The following is a 16116-nucleotide window of genomic DNA, read 5'->3' as shown; positions in this document are numbered from 1 at the left end:
GGGTTGCGTGGCAGTGTGTGTGAGTGTATGTATGAGAGAGACACAGAGAGATCGAAAGAGAGAGAGACAGAGATTGAGAGATAGAGGTAGACAGAGAGAGAAATAGAGAGACAGACAGAAAAATCACAGAGGGAAGGATATATAGATAGAGAGAGAGAGAAAGAGAGAGAGCAAGCGAGCGAGCGACTGTCTGCAGCACATGGATCGCCTTGAGGAGCAGAGGATTGTCCAGGGTTTGATTTCTGATTAGTTTTGTCATGAGGAAAGCTTGAGTGATTGCCTGCAGCCTGAATGTTGGCCAAAAGCTCCTTCAAGGTGGGCAAATTGACTCCAACCTTGCACTCATGATAAAAATGTCCCATTAAAACAGAGTGATACAGAACGGCAAAATGTTTCTTCACTGCAACAGGCAGCAGCATGGCAGGCAAAGTCCAATCTGAGACTTTCTGAGGAATGCTGGGGAGGCCAACAATGGTGACGAAAAAGACGGCAAGCACGAAAGTCCATAAAACAAATGTGAAATTCTCAAAACAATCTAAAATGAATTGGGAGGGCGGGGAAGCAAATCTGAAAAGAAAGCTGAAGGGAGGGGGAGAATGGTAAGACAAAAGACTGGTAAATGAGTGAATGAATAAATGAATGAATGACTGCAAAAATGGAATCATGCACTGACACCAGCTGCTGGCTTAATCAATGCCGGCGCAAGCGTTGGCGGGTCACCGCCTCTGGCAGTGACTGTGGCGGGCTGGCGCCCCCTTACCTGGGTGGGGCGTCAGGAGAGGGGACTGAGGTAGGTGCTCCGCCCGGGACTTCAGCAGCGTGCTCGGGGCTCGCAGGAGCTTCTTCATGAGGGTCTGCCTGGGGCTCGTTGTGGGTTTCTGGGCTGGGGTCCTTGGGAGCAGCAGCAGTAGAGGTGGTGGAGGCTGAGGCCTGGTCCGGGGTGGCAGAGGGAGGCAGCTCGGCGTGGGCCTCAGGCTCGGGCTGTGTGTGGGAGGCTGCTGGAGGAGACTGGGCCTGCTGGGGCTCGAGGGCTGGTTCTGGCTCAGTGGCGGGCTGCTCTGGCTCTGAATGGACCTCCTCCACCATCAGCACCACCTCGTCCTCTTCCTGCTGCTGCTGCTCCAACACCACCACAGGCTCCTCTAGATTCACAGTCTGCATAAACAAAAGTCACCATCAAGACAACTGCAGCAATGGACAGTGGTGCTCTTATTTAATGCCATGCAGAACAAACAATCTGTTAAATATGAACAATTATAAAGAAAACGTGTTTATTTTGAAAGTGTTCATGTATTATGTGTTAAGTAATGTGCAAGTGATGAACTTGCCTGATCGTGTTTGTCCTCATTTGAGGCGTCTCCTGCTGGCTGCTCCTCTAGTTCTGCCCTGTGTGCCTCCAGCCCCACGTCGTACGATGCCTGATTGTCCGTCTGCCATTCCTCTTCCACCTGAAACCCATTTGCATCAGTCACTTCCACTGAGCTACATAGTCTAGGAGTAAAACAAATGCCTTAACCTCTTCTTATTCTAGAGAACAAAATCCATTTGAAATAGTAAAAAGAGGACAGACTGGTTAGTACTGGAGCCAAACCAAGCCAAGCCCTGTGATCTGAAGACCATGAAATGTGGTAAAAGGTGGTTTCTACAGCCATACCGAGAGAATAGTGCCATAGACCCCTGTTCACTGGCTCTAAGCACTAACTGATGGAGGGATAAGGATGTTAGGATGTGCAGGACCAAGCTATGGCAAATACGGATCTCAAAACCTTAACAAAAGGTTGGCTAGCCAACTGAATGGTTTCAACCAACCACAGGGGTACTTTTTATGTATTTAGTTTACTTTCATTGATTTCACTATGCTCATCTGTGTGCTGTTAGTTATTGATTGGGGTTGTGAAGAAGCATTTGACTATCTCTTAAACGTGTCGGTGTTCAAACACAACAAAAATAACCTGAACCTTCAACCCTGACTGGGCAAATGGAATTTTTGAGAAGGTATACAACATGTGACTGGGAAGTTAACTTTCCTGTTGAGGAGGATGACATCATGTTTACACATAGGGCATATGCATAGGGCCTCGAAAACATACATCACAAGCGCTTTGTGTTGACAGCTTGTACTTTGCTGTGCTCTGGGCTTTGCGCAACAGGGACAGCGCCAGGGTGGGTGTGTGCAAAAGATGGCAGTGAATGACGTCAAGATATGCAAACACGCGCACACACAAAGCCAATCAGGGAATGTTAAAAAATAAAACAACTGGAACACTGTACTAGATAGGATTTATTTTAGAGAACAATCTTGTAACTACATGGAGCTGGGTAAAAGTATGTAATTATTCAAATGCCTTGTTTGACTTGCTGCAGAGGTCTAATTTAAGTCCAGCTTATCATTAACCTTAAGAGAGATTGTTTTAAGGAGGATTAGTTGGTAGGTCACTAATTCTGAGAAATGTGTCAGACCCTAGTACTCTATGACCACTTAGTCCCTAGAAATGGTTTATACCCAAGTAACTTTTATGGCCGTCTCTACCATAAAGGGCAAAGGGAAGCGCCCATACAACGAAGGCCTTATGGATAATCTATAACCCTGGAGACAGATTGTCTGTAAGAGGAGCCTGTTCGACTCTCGACAACTAAATGTTGCGCAAGCTAGCTGGGCCCCTATGTGTAAGGACCGATAAAGACAAAGAGAACCTTACCCAACACCCCTACCCCCCACCCCACACACACACACACACACACGACCTCGCTTCCGCATCACAGGTCAAGAAGGTATGTGACCTTCCCCTCTACAAATTGCATGGCATGTCCCAGTGGTTCTCAATGTCTGGACCAACCAGAAAGGCAGGAGCCAAAGGCTAACAAAGTAATTGAGCGCAAGGTAACTAATTACTGTAAGTTTTAACTAAGGATCTTATAAGACCTTTGGGGAAGGATTGACCTGACTGGACTTTTCCAGACAATTTCTTGTTCATCTAAAATAACTGCTTAGGTGTTTGATAGGCGCTGTGTGCAGGGGTGGTTAGGTGGGTATACATATAAGCCTTCTAGTTTCCTCTAGCACTGGAGTTGATGAGCGTCATGCTTGATTGGTGTTTAAGTGGGTGAGGGTGTCGAGATGGGCGTTCAGCTCGCGTACCTTGTCGTGGGTGGCTTCCTCTTGTTGCCCGTTTGCCTGGGGGCTTCCATCCTGTGCAGAGTGTTCCGAGCCAGAGGAGCTCTGTTCTGAACAATGGACATAACGACCGGGGGACCTGCGACACACAAACGACACGGGTCAAAGCTTCAGTTAGGGACTTTAATGTAGGCTAGAGAAATTACAAACACTTATTCACACATTGTCACGAACAAGAGGCAAGACAGATCTACACCGTGTGTAAGACAGTGACACAGAATTCCTAACACATCATAACTTTGTTGAAAACTTGATTATGTGGTTTTCCCTAATTGCTTAGCAATGAACTCCACTATCAGTAGTGGTGAAAATGTTTTGTGGAAGAACCCTGAGTTTATAAGCCTGTCTTTATAACCAGTGAGGAGGGACGGTGAGGACTGAGGAGGTGGCCTGCATGTGCACTCTCTACGCAGACACAAGACAAGCAGACTTCACGTACTGTGCGCGCCCCTCGCACACTCACTTCAAAGGGGCCTTTTATTACATTGAGGCAGTCCTCACCTGGCTTTCCTGGAATTTGAACTGCACTGTACGTACATGCAGTTCACCCGCAGAGGCAAGGCAAGGACATCTCAGTCAACCCTGTTTTTCTTGCTTTACGGCCCAATCCCACAGACCCACTGCTCTTAGTGTTAAGAAGATCCCCATGGCTTAGGCTCCAGAGAAATGCTTTGCCTGGGTCCAACAGACTGGCTGGCACAGCTATTCGCAAGCAGTCATTTGATTTTCATTTACAAAGCATTATAGCGTGCTAATGTTATCAACATTACAAGAAAGAAAAATACCTTTGTTGACTGACAGATAGTTGGCGCTGTACCAAAAGCAGTCTATTTGGCACTAGATCAAAGCCAATCGAAATCTCCACCGGCAGCATTTTTATTAAAAGTGTGGACCATATGGAACAAGACTTGCACCCCCCTGACAAAGACATCACTGTAATATCACCTCTGTCTATACATTTTCATAACTTGACAGCCTATGTGATGCTGATAGAGGCTTATACAGCGCTTCAATTCATGCCTCTACTACACTACTGTTGCTGATGGCAGGACGTTAACATCAAGGGAAGCTTAACAAAGGCAACGTCTTGTTACCATAAAATAACAAATTCGAGTCAACAGTCACCCTCAATTGTTAATGTCTACAGCACTGCATGAAGTAGCAGCTAAGCTAAACCATGATCCTATAACCTTCAGGCTTCTCACATCATGCTTGTTGTGTTTACAAAGTTTTAAATATCCCTGTCCCCATTAGGACCCCCACACACATGGCCAACACCTGTTAGCATGTGTGGAGACATGAGGATGATAAGTGACAGAGGCCAACCTCATCATGTTACTGTGTTGGCTTCATTCAGTTCTTAGCAACCTATATACCCACAGGCCTTCACAATGTGGAATATATAACAAACAAGCCCACCCACACACACACACACACACAGAGAGAAACACAAAAGCGGTGCGGCTATGGATGGAGGGTTGAGGAACTGACCCCGCCTATCACAAGAATTCTGTCAGTGAGTCATCTGAATATGGGCAACAGCTGGGCCTGGTGATTTCCACCTTACCCCCCATGATCGCTCTGACAGAAATGTGAGCCCTTCACCTTGACTAATGTCCGATCTGGACGGGACGCGAGCACATGCAGCTACATGTTAGCCCACTGTCAGCACCCAGCTGTGGAGGTCTGCTCAGATCCCTATTAATTTACATTTTGTTTCAGCACTAATTATTAAAACAAGATCATTGACTTAAACTAGTTGACTAGTTGATCCCACCCCCACCCCCCAAGTCTGTGTTACATTAACACACATTACATTGCTCATTCACATTGCACTCCTGTTTTGCATTTTGCATTCTACTTTCCACTTTACTTTTTTTATATTCATTGCTTATATATTTGTGTTTTTTGGTCCTTATGTGTAGTACTTTTCTTATGTGTAGTACTTATTTGTGTTTGTATGTTTTTATGTTTACTGTATGCACCTATACACCAGAAAACATTCCAAGTAGGTGTAAACCTACTTGACAATAAATCCAATTCTGATTCTGAATCTTCTGATTCTGGAAGCATATATGTGCAATGAAACTGAGGGCCGGCGGGCCGGTTAATTGAAAAGAGTAAGCTTAGTGTGGGCTTCTTCACCGCAACCCCACGTAGCTTTGGTGTCCATTTAAATTTAGTGCAACACCATGGTGAGGTCAAAAACGACATGCCACTTTAGATTGAGTGTGATGTTCCTTTCCGACGCGTGTCTTTCTATTTGGGGGTACCTCATTCTATAGGGCATTTCTGATAAACTGGGCAGCTAGTCTCTAGGAAGCCAGGGCATCACAGCCGTGCCTGTGTACATATAACACATAGCATGACTATAATGGGGGACGAGCATGTGTTATTGACATGTAGAAACTTGAACCCCTCAATCTCCAGGTTAATATGACCTAAAGCTAAACTTAGATCCATAGCTTTGAAGTATATACGGCCTCAAATGTCACATGGGCAGAGCTCATGCCTGCTGTAAGAGCAAATGAGGGAACACAGGGGACCAGCACAGCCAAGGAGGGGAACACCTAATCCGTTTGTGTCACCTATGCTAATATTCACAAGGATGCGATGCTTTATTGAGAAGATCTAATGACTCTGGAGGGGTGACATTCAGCCTTGAACTTAATTGCTATTAGTTTGATGGTGGCGTGACAGGGACAGGAACAGCTTCTGAGGAACATTGTGCAATAGTTTGCTGCCAAAAACAGTGAGCTGTTCATTGGTTCCTTCTGTGTGAATGATCTTTAAAAGCACCACTTAAACTGTTTTGTAACGATAATTACAAAGTACTATAATAAGTTATCTGCTTTAATCTGGTTTCCCCAGGAGCAAGCATCCTACACAAAAAGAGGCTTGATTATTACACAGCCATCCCTACCCTCCAAAATGACACTTTGCCTAAAGAGGAAATTCTTCTCAGAGATGGGCAATTATGACACTTTTAATTTTACACTCTGCGGCCGTCTGTCACTCTGAGAGCTAAATCTGTGCTGAATTAACAGCCAGAGAGAGAACAGAAGCACACATGTCTACATGCCTGCTGTTTGGTGTACTGGAGACTGCAGTAGAAAATCTCTATGTATGGTCAACCAAAGAGGATTGCAGAAGCTTCTAAAAGATGTTCAGAAACCTAAGGTCTAGTCAGTGGTGAGGTCTTAACTGAGACAGATGACACCTATTCTGAAAGAACAAAAATTTAAATGTAATGAAAATCTAAAAAGACAAGCCATGTCTTGCCCTAGAGGTCTCATACGTGAAGCCAATTTTCATGTCGGTGTCCTCTATGCGAGTTAAAACTGAATTTCCTTTGTGCAAGATAAGGTTTAAAAGTCGGAGGGCTGCTAAAAGGTGTGAGAGAAAGCTAAGGCTGGGGGAAGAGTAAAAAATGTGAAGTCTAGTCAAAGGTACATGTTTGACTACTGAGGCATGACATGACATTCATTTGACCAGGCTAAAGTCACATGTTTAGCTAGGTCAAATGAAGTCATGCCTCAGTGTCACACACAAGACATCCCATGCCCCGCAAACTATAGTATATGGAAACAGTATGGAACAGAAAATTGTTTGGTATTATCATCTCACAGCTCTGATAAAGTTGCAACAAACACTGACAAATGAAGCTGCAACGCCCACAATGACAGAAATAAAATCCCTCTGAGGAAAAAAAGAAAACTGGATAAGGGATTCAGCCACAAGGCTCCAACAGGCAGCCAAACCCACACAAATGTGTTTGCAATAGACAGAAAAAGCCCTGCAAACATATAGCCAGCTTCCCCTCCCCCATCTGGTTGAAATGTTTACATTCCTTTACCAAAAGAAAAGCAGGGATGATCACCTCGAGAAGCTCAATGACTGTCTTTTCTTGTTTCTTGGTGGTGGTGGAGTTTGACCTATTTCAGGGGGTTGCATAAGTGAGTGGGTTATGTGGGGCTCGCTCCAACTCTGGTGAGATTGTGTGATTGTGTGTGTGTGTGTGTGAGGCCAGCAGCGCATACTCCACAGCACTGCGCTCCAGGAAGGGAAGGGGAATGATTGGCTTAGAGACCAAAGCAGCTCAAGGCCCCTGACTCAGCAGATGAGACGTGTGCCACAGCTTCCTGTCCCACTCTAAGGGTGGTCTGCATGGAACCAGCTATGACTGTGTGTGTGTGTGTGTGTGATGGGCAGATTAGTTACTGCTGCTCTAAAACACACACACACACAGAGATTATTACATCACATGGAAGGTCAAGGAGTGCAGGAAGAGATGAGCACTCAAGAGCACTTCCAGTTAAAGGAAAACCAGAAGCCCACTCACGTCTCCTGCCCGAGCAAGAAAAAGCCCTTACGGCTGAAGGTTTCACTTCACCCCAACTCACCAAAGTCATTAACTGCGACAGCTTCCCACTGGGGGTAATTTAGTGTGACGACTCCCTGTATTGTAACAACATGCATCAACATTTGCAATCTTTCAAGCTGCTGATTGCACCAAAAAGCAGTGCACATTGCTACCAGTTCGACAACAAACTGAAAAACGACAAAGTATAAAATACTGACTTGGTTCACAGCACAGATACTTGGCCAATGAATCGTTGCCAGAGTGCAAGCTGGGCAGATAGGTGCCATCATTAAGCTTCAGCCAGTGTTTTTGTTGACGGGGCACATCATTAGATTATGTGCCAGGTCAATTCTCTCACTCCGTGGCTCAACTCAATAGATCTGTGAGGAATGGAGGCTTGGCTATGTCCCCTTGAGATATCCTGTTAGTGCGGTTTAGCTTCAGTGGAGTTCAGGCTGGCTGAGTGCATTGCACCAGAGAGAAAACAATTAACTGGGCTATTGAGTCCCATTGTAATTGGCAAATTTCCGCTGAAAAGTTCACAACCTTGTGTGCTTAAGAAAGTGTTGCCGTGTGCAGACTGACCTGAAACACCGGCTAGTGTCTTTACAAAAAAAACCTTGATAGGATTTTGATATACCCATACCTATCATTATCCAAAGGGTCTTGCATATAATTGACAGCTATCTGAAGATCTTGGGGCCCTTGGTGTTCCTTGGTGTGTAGCGTTGTCAAAATAAGTTTAACAGGCAGGTTACTTGTTTTAACAGAACGAATAAGCCTAACACCAAACAAATTTAAATACGACTATTTCAATTCAAACATTTTGATTTTGATCATATGTGGTACTTGCAGAGGTCTATCAATCCCATGAGCTATATTGTATCTCAACAGCAATAAACTCCATTTGCTTCATTTTCCACAAGTAAGTGCCAGTGACCAATTTACACATAATTAAAAATCAAGTATGTGCCATGCTTCAAAAATTATTGAAATAATTTTACGAAAATAGGCAATTTGTAAATTGATTTTTGAGAGAAAAAAAACAAAAACCTTCCCAACAAATTAAGAATCTACTTTAAATGTTGATAACCCCAAACGCCGCCTCTGTTATGACCTACAAATATGCTAACTGAGCAATTTGTTAACTGAACTGGTTGACCGTGAAGCCACTGACCTGTGACCCTGCTGAACTAATCTCCAGTGAGACCACCCATTGTGATCCCTCAAATGCTTGGTGACACACACACACGCAAGCAAAGACATTCACAAACAAAGTGATTTAAGTGATATCAATATATCCAATTCAGCTACATCTATAAAATGTAAACTTCTATCAGACAGTTAAACCTCTTGAGGCATTGGAGAAACTGCTTCGTCAGAGGCCATGATGGTGCACGGCCGCTCATGCTGAAGACTAATCTCATTGGGTTAATTGAGAGTGTTAAAATGACCCATCTGCTAACTATAGCAGGCACAACCCAACTTGCCGTGGCACTAGCACACTTGCGGCTTTCATCTTCTCTGCGTAAATCTCATTAGCGACCTGTATTAGACAGCCCAATTCTTGCATTATAATGTCATGAGAGCCAGTTCTTAGCAGACGTGTGCTAACGCAGGTAGATTGCGGGAGGGTTAATGAGGCTGCGTCTTGGCAAGGTAGGGAAGCTATTCTGGGGATGTGCTCGCTGTGTAAACATAAGGAGGAGAACTGTGTTGACATGCTAGGCTTCATGACGTTGGAAAGGCTAAGGGGTTTTAATGGATGGTGCTGGAACAATAGCGGGGGCGAGTGAGATTTTCACCCCCCTCCTAATGTCTTTGGACGCAATCAGGCATGTGGCAAAGCACCTCGAAATGGAAACTAATGAAAGAGGATACTAACACGCTCAGCCACCCTCAGACTGGCCAGGGGTGAATCTGGATAATGACTTTATTAAGTTAGAGATGGACGCGGTTATTCAATTTGGCCACAACGGTAAAATATGAAGGTCATTCTCTGTGAAAGTGTGAGTCTCGAGTTGGATCTTGTGATGCTGGCAGTTAGAAGATGAAGAGGTTTATCTTTAGATCATATTTATTGTGGGCTTAACATCTGTTATTATCTTGAGAAAATGAATAGTTGCATAGGTGTAGAAACAAAGAGGTAAACATGTGTACACTAATGTGTATTCAACCCTAAACTAGTCTTTCGGTTCTTATGTGATTAAGACAAAAGCTTTAGCCTTGGAGTAAAATTCAACCATGTTGTCATTGCAGTGTGAATGAGTAAGGGCCGTTATATGGTACTCCGTACTTCACGATTTCGGACACATGGGAAGGGCCAACACATAGATGGAACGCCCTGGAACGCCCTGGAACGCCCTCTCCGTCGTCTCCGGGGCCCTCGGAGAGCTCTCCCGTGCACCGTTGAAATTCCTGTCGGTCCGTCATGCCGTGCTGTACAGCGACGGATACCCCTTGGCCGTGATTGGTCCGCTACGACATAATTTCCAAACGACATCATTTCCGGAATCTCACATTTCTGGACCTCTCGTTTCCTGTTTCATTCCCTATATATCACAATACCGCCATGTTTAAAATCCACAAAAAAACTTAAGAAGATGGAGATCACGAACATAGACATATATATGTGTATGATCACGAACATCGAAGAGCGCATTGCGAAAGAGGTCCGGAAATATCCTCACCTCTATAACACATCGCTAAAAGATTACAAAGATGCGCGAATGACTGCCAATTCTGCAGCGGTAGAGCTGGACACTAAAGACTGCGACTGTTTCCTGTTTCATTCCCTATATATCACAATACCGCCATATTTCAAACCCACATGAGCGCCAGCATCTGACAGAGTAGGTGCCAGAGCCCGGCAGGAGCAGACAGCAATTAAAATATTTTGTCCAAACAACCTTTGGACATATTCATTCATATCATATCATGAGACATATCCAACAGCCTCATTAGAATCTGCAATGATGCCATCTGACAGAAATAGCCTATCTCCATACAGTTCATTTCTTTTAAACTTGCTTTATGATGCATTTGCCGCCTGTAATCACGTTGTGACAGCTAGGATACAAACAAATTCCCGCAACAGGAAGAAGGCTGTTATCCTAAATGTGAAGTTATTTTATTCTCAAAAAACGCCCGACAGCAAGTAAAATATTTAGTCGCTCACACAAACAAGCCCTGTTAAACTAACAAGCGCGCACAAGAGGGAGATAAGCATATTGAAATAAAATTATTCACATTGCAAGATCGGAATGAAATGGCCTACACATTACACACGCTAGGCATCTGTATATGCCTAAATAAAACTCACGTTATATGCTACACCAGAAGAGGCACGAATAAAACAAGTCTTACCATTGAAGATTAGTTTTTTTCTTGAAAAATGTAGGCTAAGTACATGGCCACATTCGTTATAAAACTATCTACATAGTCCAACCATCGAGGTTTAATCCATGTTGTTGTGGAGAAAGAAGATGGCATCAATCATATTTCATTAAAGCTTCACACTTCTTACATTGGACATATCAAACAGCCTCATTAGAATCCACATCGACTATGAAGTCTTCCGACAGAAATATCTCCATACAGTACATTTCCCCTCATTAAGTGTCGTTTTAAACTCTCCAGATGACAGTTTCTTTTTTTTAAAAAAAACGTTAAGTGCACAAAGTGATTTAATTTACTCTCAAAAACGAACTTCTGCATTATATGAAGCAAACATGTTCCAGTGTTGGGAAAGTTCACTTTCTACATGTACTAGTTCAGTTCATAGTTCACAAATTTTAGAATGAACTAGTTCAGTTCATAGTTTATAATTCAAAATTTAGAACTAAGTTCACAGCTCCAAAAAATGGAGTTCTTTTTTTCAATATGCTGCGAGTTATAATTTTTCTGCAATACCGCTCTCGGCCTCTACGCAACTCGGCGCACACACATTGTACTTGCTTAAAACACACAGCTGTCACGCGGCTATTACCGGACCAATACCTTTCAAACTCGGTGATATTATTCACAACTCATTTGTCCTTCATTCTATCAAATATGATTAAACGGCATATGGTATTGCACCCATGAGGCAAGGGAGTAGAGTTTTGTTCAGTTATCTCTATAGACTGATTACTGACCAACCTTCCACCTTTGAATAATGTAACTTATAAACACTTCGTTTTAAAGCGCTGTGGCCGTCCTTAAAATATGTGTCAATAAACGAACTTCTCCATCATGTGAAGCAGACAAGTTGACTTTACTACTTATTAAGATGTTTTAAATATGGAATGCTTTATGTCTCTCAATTTGCCAAGATGCTGATTATGGATTATCCGTGTGCTCTGCCCTGCTATTGTTTCTAACAATACAGTATTTCTTTGTTTGAGTGTGGTTGTTTAGTGCGATGGGGGTATATTATCATTACTGTCTATAAAGGAAGACATTGCAACAGGAAAATCTCCTGCTCATCTCCATTTGCCCCCACCTGTCACATCTCTGCGACTCACCAGTTGGGCTCTCCCCACACTTCGAGAAACGCTGTGGTAGGGGGAAATTGACAGGGTGGTTGCAATTATAATACAAAAAATATTATTATTTTAGTAATTGATACACATGAAGTTTAGTTTAAGGCAAAGGGTAGTGATGGATAAAGTTTTCTATAAAAAACAAGTGAAGTCTTTCATTCTCACTTTCCACTCTAAAACTATGAACTGAACTATGAACTGGTTCAGAATTTAAATGGTGAACTATGAACGTGAACTATTCATGTTTACTTGTTTGAACTGAACTTTGAACTGGTTCATGAGAGGTGTGAACTTGTACAACACTGTCAGCTTGTCGGTCTTGACGTTCAGATGCTGTGCCTAAACTAGCTATAGCCTACCATCGTCTCGTCACATGATAAAATAGAGACTTGACATTGGACCACAACATACATATTACCCAGCAATCATCATTGCAAATCTGAATATGACAAAAATACCAAAGAAAATACTAACGTATTCATTTCAGGGAATCGTTTTTTAATAGTTTTAATATTGTATATAAGAAAAGCATATAATTTTGTTATAGAGTGCTACTATTTTCCCCACAAATAATACCTACCATGATAGAGATAAGTTTGCCCTTTCAGGTGGTTATATAGCATTAGACACACTCTTGAATCTAATATCATGTGACTACACCTGCTGCACTTATCGTCTGACTAGTGACAGCTGGTAGGGGGTGGCACACGTGTGATGAGAGGTGGGAGATAAACAATGACGATATCTAACTTACAAAGACGCAACGTGTTTTCGACAAAAAACCGCTTCTCCACCTACTGTTCTGGCGGTGAATTGTTTTCAGCACCCCCAGCCTTCGGAGAACCATAAAGGCAACAGAAATGCTAATTAATCCGTCCTATCCGGCGGCACGCCCATCCGTAACGGAGTCTGAGTACCATACTGGCACCTTAACAGCTTGAAAGGGGGAGGGGATACTGAAAAAGTCTCTCTCTTGGTTACTATGGTATTTGATCAATGACAGGTGGGGCCGATCACCCTTGACCAGCTCAAGCAATCTTCTGGTATGAACTCAGTGACTGCATGTTGGGAGGTCAGAGAGTTTGTTGGCCAACTGCAAAGGGTTATGTTTAATTCTACTATGAATATAAAAAGCAAGCACTCTTCTGTGCCTTGGATGATACCTAAAACCTTCAATGTGTCAGTCGATCTGGAATGAATGTCAAGTCACTGCTAACTTTAAATAGCAAACCTGAGACTCATCTCTCCGACAGTCATTACAGCATGACTGATGAACAAAGTTAAAAAGACTACCAGAAAAAAAACATTAAACTAGGAAGTAGAAGTGACTAATGAACTGCCCTCTGGGTATTAGGGTAACAGGAAGGATGTTATGATGATGAAAGCAATCCAATTACTTGGAGCGGGAAAGACAGAAGGCCCATTCCCACCGATAGAAGCGTGATTAAAAACAGATAGAGATCAACTTGAGGAGAGATAGAAGAGAGAGATGAAATGAAAAAAAGAGTGAGTCAGAGGCTGTGTGAGTGAATGGAGCCACGTGGCTGAGAGGAAAAAGGCAGGGAGGGAGGGATGGCTGCCAGCGCTCTCTCCGAAAAAGTAGGGCAGCTCATCAGCCAGACAAAAACATTCTGTCACCGGACGAGGGGGAGGAGAGCGAGGAGAGCGAGGCGAGGCAAGGCCGGGCAGCACATGCACGCACCCTCATCTGCCTGACAGCGGAGACCAGCAGAAAACGCTGCTGATAGAAACGGCCTCCATCGCCATCAAATCCCGCTTATCCCTTCATAATCCACCCCCGCCATCAGCATCCCCTTTGGACACGGCCGGAGAAGGACGTGGGAAAACACACACACACACACACACACACACACACACACACACACACACACACACACACACACACACACAGCCATTGTGTCAGTGGTGTGCTGCACTCAATGAAGACATGACCAAATCTCATTCTGGCATTAAAACCGCTACAGCTAGGGAATATCCTGATCAGAAAGTTGAGAATGGGGAATAATGCTGGTGTTTAAGATGCCCAAGCTGTTTGACAAAGTCGTATCAAGTTACAGTTTTCTGAGAACAACATTGTTGTTGAATTACTGTAATCTCTTGATTAAATTGATTGATTAGAGGGGGAAACATGGATTGTTATTCTCATACGATCCTACAGTTGAAGTGTGAGGAATTTAAACACTGGAGGAGAACACTGTACAGGTCAGTGCTTTCCAGGTAGTCTCCTTGTAAGGGGAAAAATAAAGTCTATCTGGTCAATAAACCCCGGCATGGCAGGAAACTTGTGTTGTCCAGATGTCCCCCTCTCAAATCTACCGTATCTCACACTGACTCAGCCCAGAAGCGCTGATAATAGGTATCCTAAGGGGGGGGGGGGGTTTCCACTCCGCAATCAGCCGTGTTGGAGAGTCTTGGTGATAAATACAGCTGCAGCAGAAGGGTGTTTGGCTGCCAAAATGTTACCGAAGACGGAAAACACCAGGCTGGACGGTTTATATGTGTCTGAACATTATCGAACAGTCGAATGCATTAGAGTGGTTAATATTGCAGAAATATTCGATTAATCGGACAGCATTGAATTATTAAATGACCAAGTAGAATGTAAGCAAGTATAATGGCATGGCACACAAGGAGTTGATAAGAGTGCATTATATTGTAAAGTGGTTGTAAAATCCCTTCTATGGTCACTGTCAGATGTGTTCATGTGTGTGTGGGCTCATGTGCATGTTGGTTTCAGTGAAATGGCGAGTTTATATGCATGTGTAAGCCTTTCCCAAAAAGACCACACCAGCATATTAAATCAGAGCACTTAAGTCAGAAAAGGGTTGGGTGCGCCAAGTGAACCAGCAGCAGAGGCACAGGACATTGTGCAGCTGACGTGATCTTAGCGGAGGAGAGGAGAGGAGAGGAGAGGAGAGGAGAGGAGAGGTGGGAACAGTAGCTCATGCAACACCCAGCCCTGGATTACTGCACTGCCACAGATCTCATCACCAACACACTGAGGGGACACGCCATTAAAAGCTCATGAAGATGTGCATCCCAGCTTGTGCTGAAATGTAACCGCACTAAGAGCCATTAAAGCTTTGAGGCGCTCCCATAGAACACTAAATGGACTGGGCTCCATCCGGATGGCCCTTTATCAGATGAACTTGGATTGATTTTATGGATGTTTCTCCAGTGCCGACTCAGAGAACAAAGTGTTCTGTGCTCATCACTGGAGTCCCCCCCCCCCACTCCTGTACACTTGCTGACACACAATCTCTCCCATGCTGGACACTCAGGTCAAGTATGGTGACCTCCACGACATGGAGGCGGGGAGGAAGTTTGGCTGTACAGAGAATAATGACATGCTGGAGTGAGGGGACTTAAGTTAAGATCGGCTGCCGTGCTGAGACAGCAAGGGGCTCTGGGCAGCTGGTTCAGCTGAACACTGGCTAAAACGATTAATTGGACCCGAAAGCTTTTCTGTACTCGGGAGAGCACACGTTGCTAAAGTTATTTCAAAAGGCGGTGACGGACTGCAACTCGTCTCCCGTGGGAAACACTGGCACCTTTGCCTACCGACACATCACATAGCCAAACAATTAGGATCCCGTTGCTCAGTATAAAAGGTTAAGATTAATCTCCTTGGAGAGCTGCCATTATTTGGAGATACACATAGACCCAACCCCACAAACCACCAGGCTGGACGGTTTATATGTGTCTGAACACAAAACAAATGAGGCACACATATACAGTCTACCATGCAGATCAGGTCCAGAGATAAACAAAGGCTGTGGGAGCTTAGAGTAGCCCCAACTGTCCTAGTTGGACAGACATGTGTCCCTCCCTGCCGGTGGGGTCAGCGGGCCACGTGCCAAAAGAGCTTCAGCAGATCCTTCTTTCACAGGATCAACAGACTGCAGACTAAACAATATGGCCAGCAACACACAACGTGCCATGTGCACTGCTCCATGGCAAGTACATACTACTGGGGTAGATCGAGAGGTGTAATTAATAGACAAATGCAAAAAAAACATGCAAAAATGCGTTGA

The 16116-nt window shown here is 44.0% G+C and overlaps 1 protein-coding gene across 1 annotated transcript in view; it reads right to left on the bottom strand.

Annotated features, from left to right (window-relative positions):
• suco (SUN domain containing ossification factor) overlaps window positions 1–16116 on the bottom strand; it is a 45262-nt gene that overhangs the window by 17038 nt on the left and 12108 nt on the right. Inside the window, exons 2-4 of the mRNA XM_031574831.2 lie at window positions 3140–3254; window positions 1329–1448; window positions 761–1155 (exon numbers count right to left, since the gene is read on the bottom strand). Of these exons, the coding sequence (XP_031430691.1) occupies window positions 761–1155; window positions 1329–1448; window positions 3140–3254 (630 nt within the window). The remainder of the gene's footprint in view (window positions 1–760; window positions 1156–1328; window positions 1449–3139; window positions 3255–16116) is intronic.

The sequence above is a fragment of the Clupea harengus genome, chromosome 10 (assembly GCF_900700415.2).
Source record: "Clupea harengus chromosome 10, Ch_v2.0.2, whole genome shotgun sequence".
NCBI classification, from domain to species: domain Eukaryota; kingdom Metazoa; phylum Chordata; class Actinopteri; order Clupeiformes; family Clupeidae; genus Clupea; species Clupea harengus.
This window is presented reverse-complemented; position numbering and strand designations above follow the sequence as displayed.